This window comes from Priapulus caudatus, unplaced genomic scaffold (genome assembly GCF_000485595.1).
Source record: "Priapulus caudatus unplaced genomic scaffold, Priapulus_caudatus-5.0.1 Scaffold559, whole genome shotgun sequence".
Taxonomy (NCBI): Eukaryota; Metazoa; Priapulida; class Priapulimorpha; order Priapulimorphida; family Priapulidae; genus Priapulus; species Priapulus caudatus.
Genome location: NW_014577620.1, coordinates 8,452 through 23,100, shown reverse-complemented (window position 1 = coordinate 23,100; position 14,649 = coordinate 8,452). Strand labels below are relative to the sequence as shown.

Sequence of the window (14,649 nt, the reverse complement as noted above, 5' to 3'; positions counted from 1 at the left end):
CATTTCCCTGTGGTTGGACACTTGTTACAGCCGCCATTGTGTCTTGGATTGCATTATTATATGAAGGCTTCATTGGTTTAGGTAAATAAAGAATCTTTGACTAGTTAAAATAATAGCCACAAATTACTGTTCTAACTGCTATACGAGCTTGAAAACAGCAATTTTGGTAACCATCTTGCATTTTGGCGGCCATCTTGGATTTATTTTCATCAAATGTGTGTTCAATGTTTTAGGTAAAGACAGAAATGAAATATACGACTCATAATACCTGGTCATAAACACAAAAATCACTATCCTAGCTGCTCTAGAACATGATGTATAGCTTAATTAGCATTTTGGCGGCCATTTTGGAAAAGGGGAGATAACTCACATAAAGCTGCCACCCCCACAATGCTATCACACGTTTTCTAACTCTAGGGGTGTATACCTTCCCAAAAATCACTATAAGCATTCTCCCCCTGATTTGATACCGGTGACCAAAATTTTGGACCGGGGCTGATGGACTATAAGGACATTCCTATCTTAAAAACTACCTCAGCATTAACTAGGGCTGTAACGATACACATACCTCTCGATTCGATCTGTATCTCGATATTAGCCTCGCGATTCGATTCCTTCGATTCGATTCCCAAAATATTGAAGTGTTATTAACCAACCATTTTTACCAACTATCACATTCATGCTTTTTCTTAATTTTATATAACAAAATCACTTTAAGCAGATAATTAAAATAATAAAGTAATAGACTAGAAATTATGAGAAATTGCCAATGGATACTAATGGTGAACATAGGGACCCAATTATAACCAAACATTAATTCTTAGTAGGTAGAACTATAAGTAAAAGAATACCATACTTAAGTACCGGACACATCCTTCCCATAGAGTGATAAAATTGATTGTAGGTAGACATATACTACGTCAATTAAGTACTGGGCCTACTGGACAAAGCTTTGCCAAAAAATAATTAAGTGTCAAAGTGACCAGAAACTTAAAATAATAAACAGAGATTCATAGAGTCACAGTCACCAAATGCAATAAGATTGACAAATATAAGTAATAACAAATCTGTACGGTGTAGTTCTCAAACTCGAGCCCTGTAAACAACGTGTTAGCGATGTGCAGTAGCCGCCGATTATCTGACTGGCGAGTCGTGACTACTGACCAATCAGAGCACGAGTCTCATACACACTTGGGAGCGGATTGGATCGAATCAAAAATACAGGAAAAAATATCGAGGATCGGATCGAGAGAAGAGGATCGAGAGGAGAGAATCGTGATCCGATTCGATTTCGGTGGATCGTTACCAATTTAAGTAAATCCCCACAAAAATATTTTTTAATGGTGCAAGCTGTGGAACAAGCCTGCCTGACAATTTAGCCTCTTTATACCCTGTGATAAATGTGTGATACTCTCTCCGGCTGCTATAGAGAGAAGGCAATTGTTGCCGATATGTAGACCAAGGGCATCCAGAGTCCATGTCGTTATCGAGCAGGAGTAGTACCAGGATCCCATGACCGCCAATCACCGAGGTTAGACCGAGCAATTCTTCAGATGCCAATTGTGAGAAAAAGCTGCGTGACACTTGCACCGCTATCTCATCGCCTGCTGCTCCAACCAAGTCCTGGTTCCAAACCTGGTCACTTTTTCTCGGTGGTACCATTGTATCGTGCCTATTGAGTCAGTCACTAATCTTCCAGGAAGAAATAGTTACCAGTCCTCTTTTGATCCGCATCCTAAACGAATTAACCACAATAATGAATCGAGATTTGGTTAAGGTCATTTAAATAAGTATAACATGCATTATTCATTAGAATTATTCACATCTCAACAGACACTGCTGTATTTAAGATTCACATGCAGACCTTTTTAAGGAAGGTTTCCGAACAGCGTAGCCATACATTAGCATCTACATTAAAAGTATTACAACTCACCTTCACAGAGTTCAGTTTGTTGATTCTTGGTCTAAAGTTGTTGGGGTCCCTTCTAAATGTGATGGCCAAGCTTTGCAAGAACTTATTCATGCCTATCAGCAGTGACTCCGGACTAAACAACAAACACGCAACGATGGTAACAAATGAAAGTGTCAATGACCCTATAGCTCACCATTATATACCATATCTCCCATTATATACTCTTGATAATTATATATGCGTAATATCAAGAGTACATAATAGGAGAAGAGTATGACAGCGTTTTAACAGCGTTTTGCATAGTTTTCAACGTGTAAATATTCTATCAATATGTGAATAAATATATTCAAACATTACCTTATTTTCGTCTATGAGCCTCCCTTAATCATATGACACCACCAATTTACCTGAAAATCGTATGTGTTCTTCAAAAAAGTTATTTGAATACGACACGGTTTTAAACAGTTTCCACGAATGGCAGCATGTGTTAGGCGAAAGTTTAGTATGGGATTAGTGATCTATTGTCTCTTTCTTGTATCTTGATTACAACCTGGTGTTGCCGCCGCATATCAACTTTGGTCGAACTTTCGCCTAACACATGCTGCCATTTGTGGAAACTGTTTGAAACCGTGTCGTATTCAAAGAACTTTTTTGAAGAACACATACGATTTTCAGGTAAATTTGTGGTGTCATATGATTAAGGGAGACTCATAGACGAAAATAAGGTAAAGTTTGAATATATTTATTCATATATTGATAGAATATTTACAAGTTGAAAACTATGCAAAATGCTGTTAAAACGGTGTCATACTCTTCTCCTATTATGTACTCTTGGTAATATTTGAATGCGAAAATAAATGTTTCAAATCTGAAAGTCTGAAATCTGGGCGACAGATGGCGCTACGCCTAAATGATTGCCATTTTGGTTTTCGATTATCGCGAAAAGAAAAACAATAAAATAATCCAGTCAAATTACTGTAACAAAAAATCTAAAACACAATATTACACGTAGGTATGATTGTAGAGTTGTTAACCAGTTAGATTGACATTTTTCTGTTATTTTGGTCAAAGGTCTGAGTGGGTAGTACACAACCACAAGTTATCTTCTCGAATCTCGCATCTCGCTACCCCCCCTCAAAGTGACCAGAAACTTAAAATAATAAACAGAGATTCATAGAGTCACAGTCACCAAATGCAATAAGATTGACAGATATAAGTAATAACAAATCTGTACGGTGTAGTTCTCAAACTCGAGCCCTGTAAACAACGTGTTAGCGATGTGCAGTAGCCGCTGATTAGCTGACTGGCGAGTCGTGACTACTGACCAATCAGAGCACGAGTCTCATACACACTTGGAGCGGATTGGATCAAATTGAAAATACAGGAAAAAATATCGAGGATCGGATCAAGGGAAGAGAATCGTGATCCGATTCGATTTCGGTGGATCGTTACAGCCCTAGCATCAACTGATTTACCAATTTAAGTAAATCCCCACAAAAATATTTTTTAATGGTGCAAGCTGTGGAACAAGCCTGCCTGACAATTTAGCCTCTTTATACGCTGTGACTATATTCCCCACTTGCATACAACCAATGGTGGTTGCTTCTGCTGGCTCACCTATTAGCTTGGGTCTCGATAGATGGGTTACCGTCAAACACAATCACCCGATCTGCTAGGTAAGTGGCCATGATGAAGTCATGCTCCACGACAAACGCTGTCTTCTTCGCATGCAAGATAAACCTGTGTGCAAACAAGTATGTCACAATAACACACGACCATCTTACTCTTAACACAATGCAGGGATATATTGCTGACATTTCATTGATTTTTTTTATTTGAGTTTGGCGTGACTATACATATTTGATAGTTAAAACAATCTTTAATCAATGGCATCAACACCAAATAAGGAGGAAGTCCATAAATGAATCTCTATCTTTACTTTACAGACAATATCTTATTACGTGTTCCTATGTTATAACATTAGTAACGCGTAAGAATGTCACCTGTTTCTATGACTACTGACCTCTTTATGACCTTGGCAGCATGCAGACGCTGTTCAGAGTCGAGATACGCTGAAGGCTCATCGATCAAATACACATCAGCCGGCTTGCCTAGGCAAAGCACCAGGGCAACTCTCTGAAGTTCACCACCAGATAGGTTCTGGACCTACATTTTACAAAAATGAACACGACTTCATGATTTACGTAGCTGCAATCGCTCGTTTCAACTCAGTTACTGAGAATGTGTGAGACAAAAACCATTTGATGTCTGGTTACAAGTTTCAATATTTCAGCTACACATTGATTGGGCTTGGCCACAGGCCACAGTCCACAGGCCACAGGCCACAGTCCCAACGTCTCTATGACGACACTCGTAAATCATCCTGTTTTCCTCAGCTTCAGCAACGCCTTGAGAACATGTACATCAGGCTTGGTGTCACCGTGACGACACACACCTCAGCTTTAGTGTCGCCATGACAACACGTCTGCACAAGTGCGGTCACGACGACATGTTGTATCTCAGCTTCAGCGTTGCCATGACAACATGTATCTTAACTTTAGATGACCGTAATGTCACATATCTCAGCATAAGCAGAGCTGTGGCAACACCTATTCCAGCTTCAGCGTTGCCATGACTGCGCGAAATTAGCACTATTTTGCCCACGGCCGCCAGTTCAACCCCCTAAACCGCCGGTTCAACCCCCCATATAATCAGCGCACTTGGCCTATTCAGAATTTTGCCTATCCTGCCTTTATATCAACAATATTTACCAATTTCCTGATTAATTTTTATTTAGTGACTACTAAGAAGTAAATAATGTCCCAGCAATTCCTGTCAAACAAGTAGAACTCCACTGATAGCAATGAAATACTGAAATACTACGAATATGCCTAATAAACGCACAGCTAATACTTTTATTCATAATGGAATAAATTGAACAAAATTAAGGGCCTGTTCAATTTGTCTAAGGGCCTGTTTAAAATTTTGGGTGGGCCTATTCACATTTTGGCTAATTTCATGCCCTGCATGACAACAAGTATCTCAACTTCAGCGTGACCGTAATGCCACATATCTCAGCATAAGCATAGCTGTAACAACATCTATCTCAGCTTCAGCATTGCCATAAAAACAAGTATCTCAATTTCGTGGTGATGACATAAACCTGCATAAACGTCGCCGCGACGACACATACCTCAGCTTCGTCGTCACGGCGACAAGCACTTCGGCAAGAGCGTCGCCGCGACGACGCGTACCTCAGCTCTGGCATCGCGGCGACGACACTTACCTCCTGATCAAAGATCGGGTCGATCATCAGCGGCTTCATGACGTCGGCAACAAACTGCGGGTGGATGTAGGCGTCGCGGATCTTCTCATGCAGGAGCTGCCGCACCGTGTTCTGCGACTTGGGGCTGATCTTCTGCGGCTTGTAGCTGATGTTGAGAACGGGCATGTCCGCTGTGAGCGAGATTAATTCAATTAGCGATAATTTATGGATTTAGATAATAATGCTTGACATGACTGCTGTGGGTTGTAAATTCCCACTCTGTGTAGTCAACATAGCGAAAATACTGGAAAATAAAGAAGCCAAGATAAATGATGATCATTTTCTACCACAACTTACTAACAATGATGACAATCTAAAGAAAAGTACACGTGATAATAGCGTTTAGGATGCTCTTTAAATCAGATATTGTGGAACTGAACACTTCACTGATTATAACATAAAACGACCCTTGCGTACACTGCCTATCGCGGTGGCTGTCACATAAACTGACCGCCATGAACATTGCCTGTCCCATTCCCTAACCTTATGTAGATTGAGCCTCACATACATTGACGTACACTGCCTGTCACATGCAAAAACAGTCACGTACTTGTATTGTCAGGCGACAGCTTTCCGCCCAGCATTCGAATCAGAGTAGTTTTGCCTGTTCCATTCTCTCCGAGCATCACAATGATGTGCGAGTCTGTGAATTCTCCCGACTGGACTGTCAACTGGAAATTGCCTGTGACAGATTGAGAAAAAAACATCACCGAAAAGCAATCATGTTTCCTTAGCTTCAATTTCTTCCTGCAATCTCCTGAAACACTTTCCTAGAATAACAGAAATAATGATACAATGAAAGATAGAATGAAGGATAGAACGAAAGTAAAGATGCAGTCAAACCTGTCTCTGCGGGTCGCTCAGGGTAGACGTGTGCAAGTGTCATTCGTAGACAGATGCCAAGTTTCTATAAAGGTTACTGTTAACACGTGTTCAACCATATATTATTAATATATGGTTGAACACGTGTTAACGTAAACAGACAATCGTATGCTAACTCTGTGTCGCTCACCCAATGTCGATTACATTATTAATGTAACTCTATAATCAGCATTGGGTGAGCGACACAGAGCTAGTATACGATTGTCTGTTTACGTTTGTGTATACTGATGCTACATACCCAACTTCTTCGTCATGAATGGGTATCTGTAGTGACACAGTCTCTTAACCTCTTCCTCGTTTGCCGTTTCTGACACCTTGAACACGAGCGATGACTCGCGGAAGCGAAGGTTTTCCGTCGGAACAAAGCCATCCAGGAATATGTTGATGCCTGCAAAGAACAAGTGCCGCAGAGCGACAGCGCTCAACTGACGTGTACTGTAGCCGGGTATTCGTCTGATAAACTCACTGGCAACCGAATCAAGTGCGCCCTCCCGCCACCGCGTTCGCGCTCAGAGCATATATCTAGGATACTACTAATACAGACCTAAAATCTATGATAGCTAGACTTTGCTATACCGGTAGTACAGTAATAAAGATACAGCTGTGTAACTTTAAGGACTTCGCTATATTAACATGTTATCATGGATATGCGTCGAGCGCGAGCGTAGTGGCGGTGGTGGGGGAGGGGGGTGGAGGGGGCTCTAGTAGCAAAAGCAGTTCAGTCCTTTGTTAACAGTCAACAAATCCATGTTTAACCCTCCTCTTGAGGGTCAAAACGTTATCAGACACTTACTCTTTGCACGTCAGCAGAAAGTAGATTTCATGGTCCTTTCAATAAAGTCATAAAAACGGTAGGTCAGCGCTGAAACAAAAAAGTTTTGCACTCGGTCCGTTAGACCATGTCCTCAGAAAATTTATGATCTGACCTTTCACCAACTGCCCTTTGACCTGTGACCTCCAATTTTGCGTTGGTGATGGGTTTCCTCCCCATCACACTATACATCGAATATTAAGAGCGTAGCTAGGTCGAGCTGTTGAGATTTGTGCTGCAATTCCGTATTTCCTCCTATACCTTAAGTTAAGCGGGAAATATTCCCCCTCCATTGACACATCTTGACCTTTGACCCTTGACCCCCCAAATTCAACATCCCGAGTCCTTTTCGCTCCCCCCCTTGGGGGACACACAAATAGAGAACCTTCTTTATATACAAATATACATATAAACAAGTTCTCTACAGGAAATGCAGAGGGCGAGTCACGCAATCGGGAAATTTACCCCCCCCCCAATTTCGAATTGGAGTCAGCTACGCATGTCATAAGCATCCCAAATACACAGGGAAACTCAACAAATTCAGAGGTGTGAACATTAAGCTGTGAAAACACACAGCATAACTGTGTTGGGATTGTCAAAACTAAACACAGCTGGAAACTAATGCATGTCGATTGGGCAATAGCCTTCATATCACAGGATTTATGGGATATCACAAATTGGGCCATAATAAAAATATTGTTTGTTTGCCCTCACCCGACCGACCCGCCAAAAAATTCAATTTTTTTTACAGATCTTTCCCATTTTTTTTTTACAAATTGTATCATTGTACATTATATAAATCTGTAGGCAATACATTATATGTATCAAGCAAAACAAACATTCAACATAAAAGGTATCTCCACACAAGCACACCCATGCTGAATTTGTAAAAAGACCCCTTTCAAAAAAAGCCTACCTACCTACCCAAACTTTTCAGCCTGGGTCGGGTGAAGGCAAACAAAGATTTTTTCAATTGTTGCCTTAGATTCAGCTTGGAAGACACGTTGGAGCCGACATGCATTACAGGCCTGGGGAGAACCATTTTTATATATATACATATACGTAATAGTTATTTCTATAGTAGTAATGTAATGAATTTAATTAAATGTGATCAATTCAATTCAAAGCAATTATAAAAGCAAATTGCACTGATAACAATGAACATTTTATGACGGCGTGAAATTATCACTGGCCCACCAGCATATTATGCCAGCAAATCATTTGGAAGGCAATCAAAATGGGTCAACCAGTATCCCTCAGAACCAGCAGAACCACATGGAACCTCAAACTCCACGACAGATGGCGCTCTCGCTCATGGGCTCAATCTACCACTGCCACAAGTAGATTTCGGTTACAATTTGTAACGCTTTTTTACTACAAGTTTTACAGCAGGCACGTTACTCGTATCCTATGTAATAAGATTTTGACTAATAAAAGTTACAAAGATATTAAAAATCTGACCGTTATTTCATGACAAATTTGATAAAATAGTGATACGAAATAGTACGCGGATTGTGGGCCCATTTACCTCTTTCAAATCATACGCTGTTTACGAATCTCCATTCGCTAGATTTCCCCTGAGCTCCGCCCACTTTAAAAATAGTGCTAGCATTGTGGCAGTGGTATCCTGAGTGAGCGAAGGGGCGTTGCATGCAGTTTGATGGAACCTGTGCAGTTTTAATTAACTGTTGCACTAGTGGCGCCATCGCACAGTAAAAATATTATAATTGATAAATAAATTTGTTTACATTCTACCTGCTATAACAAATACAGTTTTATAATATACGGCACCGTCAATGTAATTAAAAAAAAATCATTTATTGGTTAATAATCTTACCTTCTCGTACACTGAAGGGCATTGTGACAACTCCATAGGCACTTGGCACACCATAGAGGCAACAAATGAAGTCAGAGAGGTAGTCCAGAACTGACAAATCGTGTTCAACTACGATGATATAACTGCAGCAATATCACAATACGGCACGTGAGTGAATGATACATACATAGCAGTGCAAAGCAACATGAACACTAGTATTACAAATGTTTTTACACATTTCTCCCACTTCAAACCAACAAGTTTAAGGAATATAAAGCCAGTTGAAATAAGTGGCCTGAGAGCTAACAGCATACCACGAACTCGCCACTCAAAAACACCATGTTTTTACACACAATTCTTTTAAGCAGAATATATACGAAATGGCAACAGAGAGGAAATGTTTAACATGTCTGCACAAGCTTACTTATCTGGTCTAATGAGTGCGCGTATGGCCAAAGCAGCCTTTAGACGTTGCTTCACATCCAAGTAACTTGAAGGCTCGTCCAACATAAATCTGAATTAAAAAAACACAACTAACATTATGAAATGTAAAAAGCAAATTACTTCAATTAAAATCGTTTTCCACGACTATTTCTTGATCTTTGTACATGAAAATCCAGTTGCCAGTCTTTTCTTATTACCTAAAAGCTACGTTCAGAAGAAATCTGAGCTCTTGCTAATGAACAGATATTGTGAATGCGAGAAAAGAATCCTGGCCTGGGCCTTTTCACTCTAACTATTGCTGTACATTCGCACGTATTTTGTGGTTAGTTCGCCACCACTGGTTAAGCCTGCACGTCATAAATAGTGTTGGTTCTTGAAGTTAGGTTATTTTGCACCAGTAATGTAAGCAGGGTAAATGTCTATTTTGTCTATTTGAATAATATTTAAAGAAGGGCAACTAAAACTCTGAACGCTTTACTCAATGATGTCCTACACTCTCAGTAAGGAAATGATCTGCTGCTACTTTGTACATGAATGACGTTGTAAGGGGTTATACGTGTGAGCAGTGCTTACATATCAGCCTTCTGAACGCAAACCATCGCGATTGCAAATCTCTGCAGCTCTCCTCCTGACAGGTCCTCCACATTACGATCACGAACATTCTGTAGATCTGATGGGCAAATCAGACGCGATAACAGCAAGGGTATCTGGCTTTGACACTGTGGGCATGTGTGAATTCCAGCAAACCATACAGGAAAAAATCATTGATCAGTTTGTGCTGGCAATGCTTTATTAATTTTAGCAACAAAGCAAGTGTGCACTCTCCAAATTGACTGATTAACAAGCCAGTGCAGGCAGTTTCCGTAATCGGTGGTTGGAGTTCGGGGACAAACTGAGACTATCTAATAGTACCTAAATGCCGGATCTTTTTCCTTTAATGACTGTGATAAGCAGTGTGACTTTGTATATGAACATTCACACGAGTAGACACTGAACTTTCTCTGCTAACTACAAAAACATTATTGGTTAGTGACTATTAACCCTACCTAGCTGAGTGCATATCTCATCTCGGGAGTCAGTGTCGTCCTTACGCTTAAGCAGTGCCTCCACAGAACCCTAGAAACAGATGAATGAACAAATGCAGCATGACAGTAGTAGTACGGACACACTAATCCCCGCACTGGCTTCCACATACTTGCAATTTAAACATTGCTTATGATAACTCAATAATAGAATTTGTACCCCCCCCCCCCACACACACCCACAGGTACATAACTACCTTCACTATCCACGCCCCTAACCCCCAACACTCACACATGCACATGCACGCACGCACACATGTGCACACATGTGCACACATACCTTCACAAGGCATGCCCCACCCCACACATGCATGTTGACATACTTTCACCAGGCACACCCCCTTCCACGCACACGTACCTTCACAGCTTTAGGGATCTGGTCGACATACTGTGGCTTGATGATGGCCCGCAGGTCATCCTCGAGAATCTTGGTGAAATAGTTCTGTAGTTCAGATCCACGGAAGTATGTCAGAATATCCGTCCAGTCCGGAGGGTCCTATTCCACAAGTTATAACAATGCCAGTTCAAATATTTTAAGGTCACAAAAATTCGTCAGTCACTCATATTTCATCAATATGCACATTCCTATATTTCTCTCTCTCTCTCTGTATCCCTCACTCAGTCACTTACTACTGCCCACCCTCCTTTCTCCCTCCTTCTTCCTTATCCTTTCCTCTCAGTCACAGTGTTCACTTTACAAGTGATAACTTTAGGTGTACCTAAAATTTTGGTGGCATCTAAATGATATTCAACAAAAAGCAGTTTAAAATGGGCCTTAATTGCCATAATTATATAGACCAGTATTTCTTGAACATGAGAGTATCACACTCACAGTAAAATTTCCCAGGTTAGGCTTCTGCTTGCCTGCCAGAATCTTCAAGGCTGTGGATTTCCCTATACCGTTAGTGCCTACTAAACCCAAGACCTCGCCCGGTCTTGGAATTGGCAGTCTGAAATAATAATAATAATAATAATAATAATAAACATTACACAGTAACACTACTACTAATAATAATATATTTCAAAGCCACTATAAAAACATGCCCATTAAAGGTAGGTTCAAAATGACGAGGTTAAAAATTGATAAAGCTTTACGTCGTACGTGGTTAAAGTTGTCTGTTTCCGTGTACACATTTTTGCAAGTATCATATACTTCAGGCAAACTATAGAATTATAACCTCACGAATATATCAGATTACCTGTGTAATTTGAATGAGTTGGCACTATATCGATGAGTTGTATCTTTCTCCAGGTTACTTGGCAAGTTGATAATCGATATGGCCTCGAAAGGGCATTTCTTAAGAGACAACACGTTTGCTCATTTTCACATGAAACCTGAGAATCATGCTACACATAACAAGATATATAAATACCATTCAAAAAACTCTTCAAAATTAAATGCTTGAATATATGGAAGTGATGGTAAATAAAAAACTACTCTTTGATGAACAGTTGCAATCTGGTGTGTAGGTTAACAATTGTTATCACACTCACCTTTACACAGATTCCACATCCTATACAAAGTTCTTCCGAGATAAAGGAGATTTTATCTGTTGGAGTTACTTCTATGCACAACTTTCCTGTTAACATAAAATATAATATGGTTAAAATATGTCTACCACTTAAACTACCATCTGCTTTTGACCAGTATTCATTATAAATGTATTTAAATATCCCTACTTTGCTTAAGTGTATTAAACAATTTACTACTTCATTGTACGATGTCCAAACCAAGAAAAACTTTTAACTATAATAATTAAAGAAATTGGTCTGACACTATCGCATAGGCTGTCATATTTTCAGGGCAGTAGTTAAAGGGGGCATGCGCCCCAGGCCTTGCGAGTATCCACACCCACTGCCACTTCAGTTCCAAATGCAGCAAATCTCAGTTATCAATTATTTTATTAAGATGACATTTGATTAGGTGGGGAAAATATATCAAAGCTAGGGTGCCTAATTTTGGGCCAATAAAAACTTAATGCAGCAACTCCTAGAATTGACTACTTCTTTCTTGTCACCCCCCCCCCCATTAGTAGCTTGGCCTAGAGCAAACTTTTTGTCACTATTCAATCCTGTCCTCAACGTCTTCTTTCCTCAGTGCCCTCATCTTCATGCCTTCCTTTATGTTGTCCATCTAGCGTTTGCCTGGTCTTCCAAGGTTGCTTCTCCGTTCCTAAAACTAGGAGTTCAACTGTCTACTTGAGAGACTGAGTTCTCTCCCTCCACTGGATGTACTCCAACCACTGAAGCCTAGTCTCTCTTGCCTTCTCCTTAATATCGACTATTCCAGCACACTCTTTCACTTTCACCACCTCTTAAAAGTGACTGTAAAACATTTATTTATGCCTGGCTGTTTACAAGATTTAGATATACCTCATCTAAAAGATTAGAAATGTGCTAGATCTCCGCACGCAGATGTTTTGGTATATTTCATCCACCCTCGTGGTAACACACGTATCTTTATAAATGTGTGGACTCAATGACATTACCATAATAGTGGTCTCTGTGCAGCACCGCATACAGATCCCATAACGGTACAATCAGACATACATGAACATACGTAACACACACGAATGCATACGAGCAAAGACCGTATAATATGATCTTTGATGCAAGTATTCACAGTTACGCAAGCATTAACCACGTATTTAGGTATCAATGTAGGTACTTAAACATGATCAGTAACCAACGCCCAACGGCGAACCACCGGCGAACCACCCACGGTCAACTGCCTAGAATACAAACCGCGTGTGGCCTTGCACCCCCCCTGCTCCAGGCAAAACCAACTTAACTATGGCACTGATTTTACTGTTGTACCCTGCATTGTTTGTATGCTAGCATAGTTTGTATTCTGAAGCTAACACAGGTGATACAAATAATCATTTGATGTCAATAGGATTAAATGTGTACATTAATACCAATAATCATGTAATACACAAATCCATATAAGGCATTCTAAGATAATCTCTGGTTCCATATAAATAACAAATCATGCTATGGATAACTGCTACATATACAATGCAAGGCAGTGCTTATAAATGAAGTTTATCTATCATCAGAACCTGTTCGTTATTTAAAAACATCATCAAGCTTATTATACATACCCATTCGAACAACAGGGCATGACCTCTTGCACTCCTGGCGACATCTTTTTGGCTTGCACTTATCCGCGCTGACAATAGCGATACGTGTGAGTTTGTCTGACATCTAGAGCAGATAATACAATTTGTGTAAGCACTATATAGCATCGACTAGTGGTGATAACCTGTAGTAGCCTGTACATGGTACAATGTTCGGCCAATAAAAAGTACAATTATTTCTTAAAACGATATGAAAATTACACTTATATATATATAGTTTGTTCACAGTAGAAAATAAATCCATGTGCAGTTTAAGGTAATAATGGAAACATCCCAAACATAATAATGTCAACCACCAGGATTGTCTGAAACTGCTAAAGCCTGCACAACTGCTATAACTTTGAAACAGTTAACCTGCTACCACTGCGAAACTGCTAGCTAGCTAGAGCCTACCACCAGATCAAGTAATTACTACTAGTACTACTATAGTATATTAGTAATGCTAGGAACTGAGATGCCAATTCATGATGTCTCTTTAAATCAATTTAATCAGGAGTAGATAATAGGGAGGAGTGTGACATCAATAAACAAGGGAAATTCGTCATTTACTAGCCTTATAATACCTACGATTTACTACGCGTATTTGGACACAGTACATTCGCCCATCATCGTACGAAATTGTTTCCTTGTAGACACCAGCAATCCGGAGATACAGCCTTAAAACGTACGGACCGGAATTCTCCATTCTGTTGCCAATCAAGTCCGAACGCCATTGCCGGCCTATAATTCAGACGAAAAAGGCAGCAACGATGCCGGAAGCAGTCGCCGTGTGTTTGCTCTCTCGGAAATTGCGGAATGTCGGCGGTTGCTGGGCGTCCCGCGCGCGGCGGCGCGGCTCAGCGACCTTGGACACTCGGCACGCGAATCACTCGCACGAGCTAATCAAGGAGCCCGATTTGCGACCCAGGCCTAGTAAATCCTCCCCCCCCGCCAGCGCGCAACTGCAGCAGCCCAGGCTCTGCCCGGCTCGAGCCACAGCGCACTCTCCGCGCGAGCCACCAATGCCACAATTCGCCGCATTCGACCGACCGACGCGAAAGGCACCAGCGCAGCCTGCGACCGCAGTGGTTGGCGGCCTGTTTGGCTGGGCGTGGGAATCTATTAGCCGCGCCGCGCGCGAACGGTCGCGCGTTGGATGTGACTGGCCCAAAAGAAGGAGAATCCGTGTCGGTCGTTTCTAGGCGCTGTATCCTTCCGGATTGGCGGGTCGTCTACCGAGGAACCGGATTCGCCACGG

The 14,649-nt window shown here is 40.9% G+C and overlaps 1 protein-coding gene across 1 annotated transcript in view; it reads right to left on the bottom strand.

Moving 5' to 3' along the window:
- Window positions 1–1,659: 1,659 nt before the first annotated feature.
- LOC106811646 (ATP-binding cassette sub-family E member 1-like) overlaps window positions 1,660–14,649 on the bottom strand; it is a 17,366-nt gene continuing 4,376 nt past the window's right edge. Inside the window, exons 2-17 of the mRNA XM_014815349.1 lie at window positions 13,377–13,479; window positions 11,767–11,852; window positions 11,472–11,569; window positions 11,105–11,222; window positions 10,631–10,768; window positions 10,237–10,306; window positions 9,764–9,860; window positions 9,171–9,260; window positions 8,768–8,889; window positions 6,358–6,507; window positions 5,788–5,919; window positions 5,199–5,368; window positions 3,936–4,078; window positions 3,530–3,652; window positions 1,934–2,045; window positions 1,660–1,735 (exon numbers count right to left, since the gene is read on the bottom strand). Of these exons, the coding sequence (XP_014670835.1) occupies window positions 1,688–1,735; window positions 1,934–2,045; window positions 3,530–3,652; window positions 3,936–4,078; window positions 5,199–5,368; window positions 5,788–5,919; window positions 6,358–6,507; window positions 8,768–8,889; window positions 9,171–9,260; window positions 9,764–9,860; window positions 10,237–10,306; window positions 10,631–10,768; window positions 11,105–11,222; window positions 11,472–11,569; window positions 11,767–11,852; window positions 13,377–13,479 (1,800 nt within the window). The 3' untranslated portion in view covers window positions 1,660–1,687. The remainder of the gene's footprint in view (window positions 1,736–1,933; window positions 2,046–3,529; window positions 3,653–3,935; window positions 4,079–5,198; window positions 5,369–5,787; window positions 5,920–6,357; window positions 6,508–8,767; window positions 8,890–9,170; window positions 9,261–9,763; window positions 9,861–10,236; window positions 10,307–10,630; window positions 10,769–11,104; window positions 11,223–11,471; window positions 11,570–11,766; window positions 11,853–13,376; window positions 13,480–14,649) is intronic.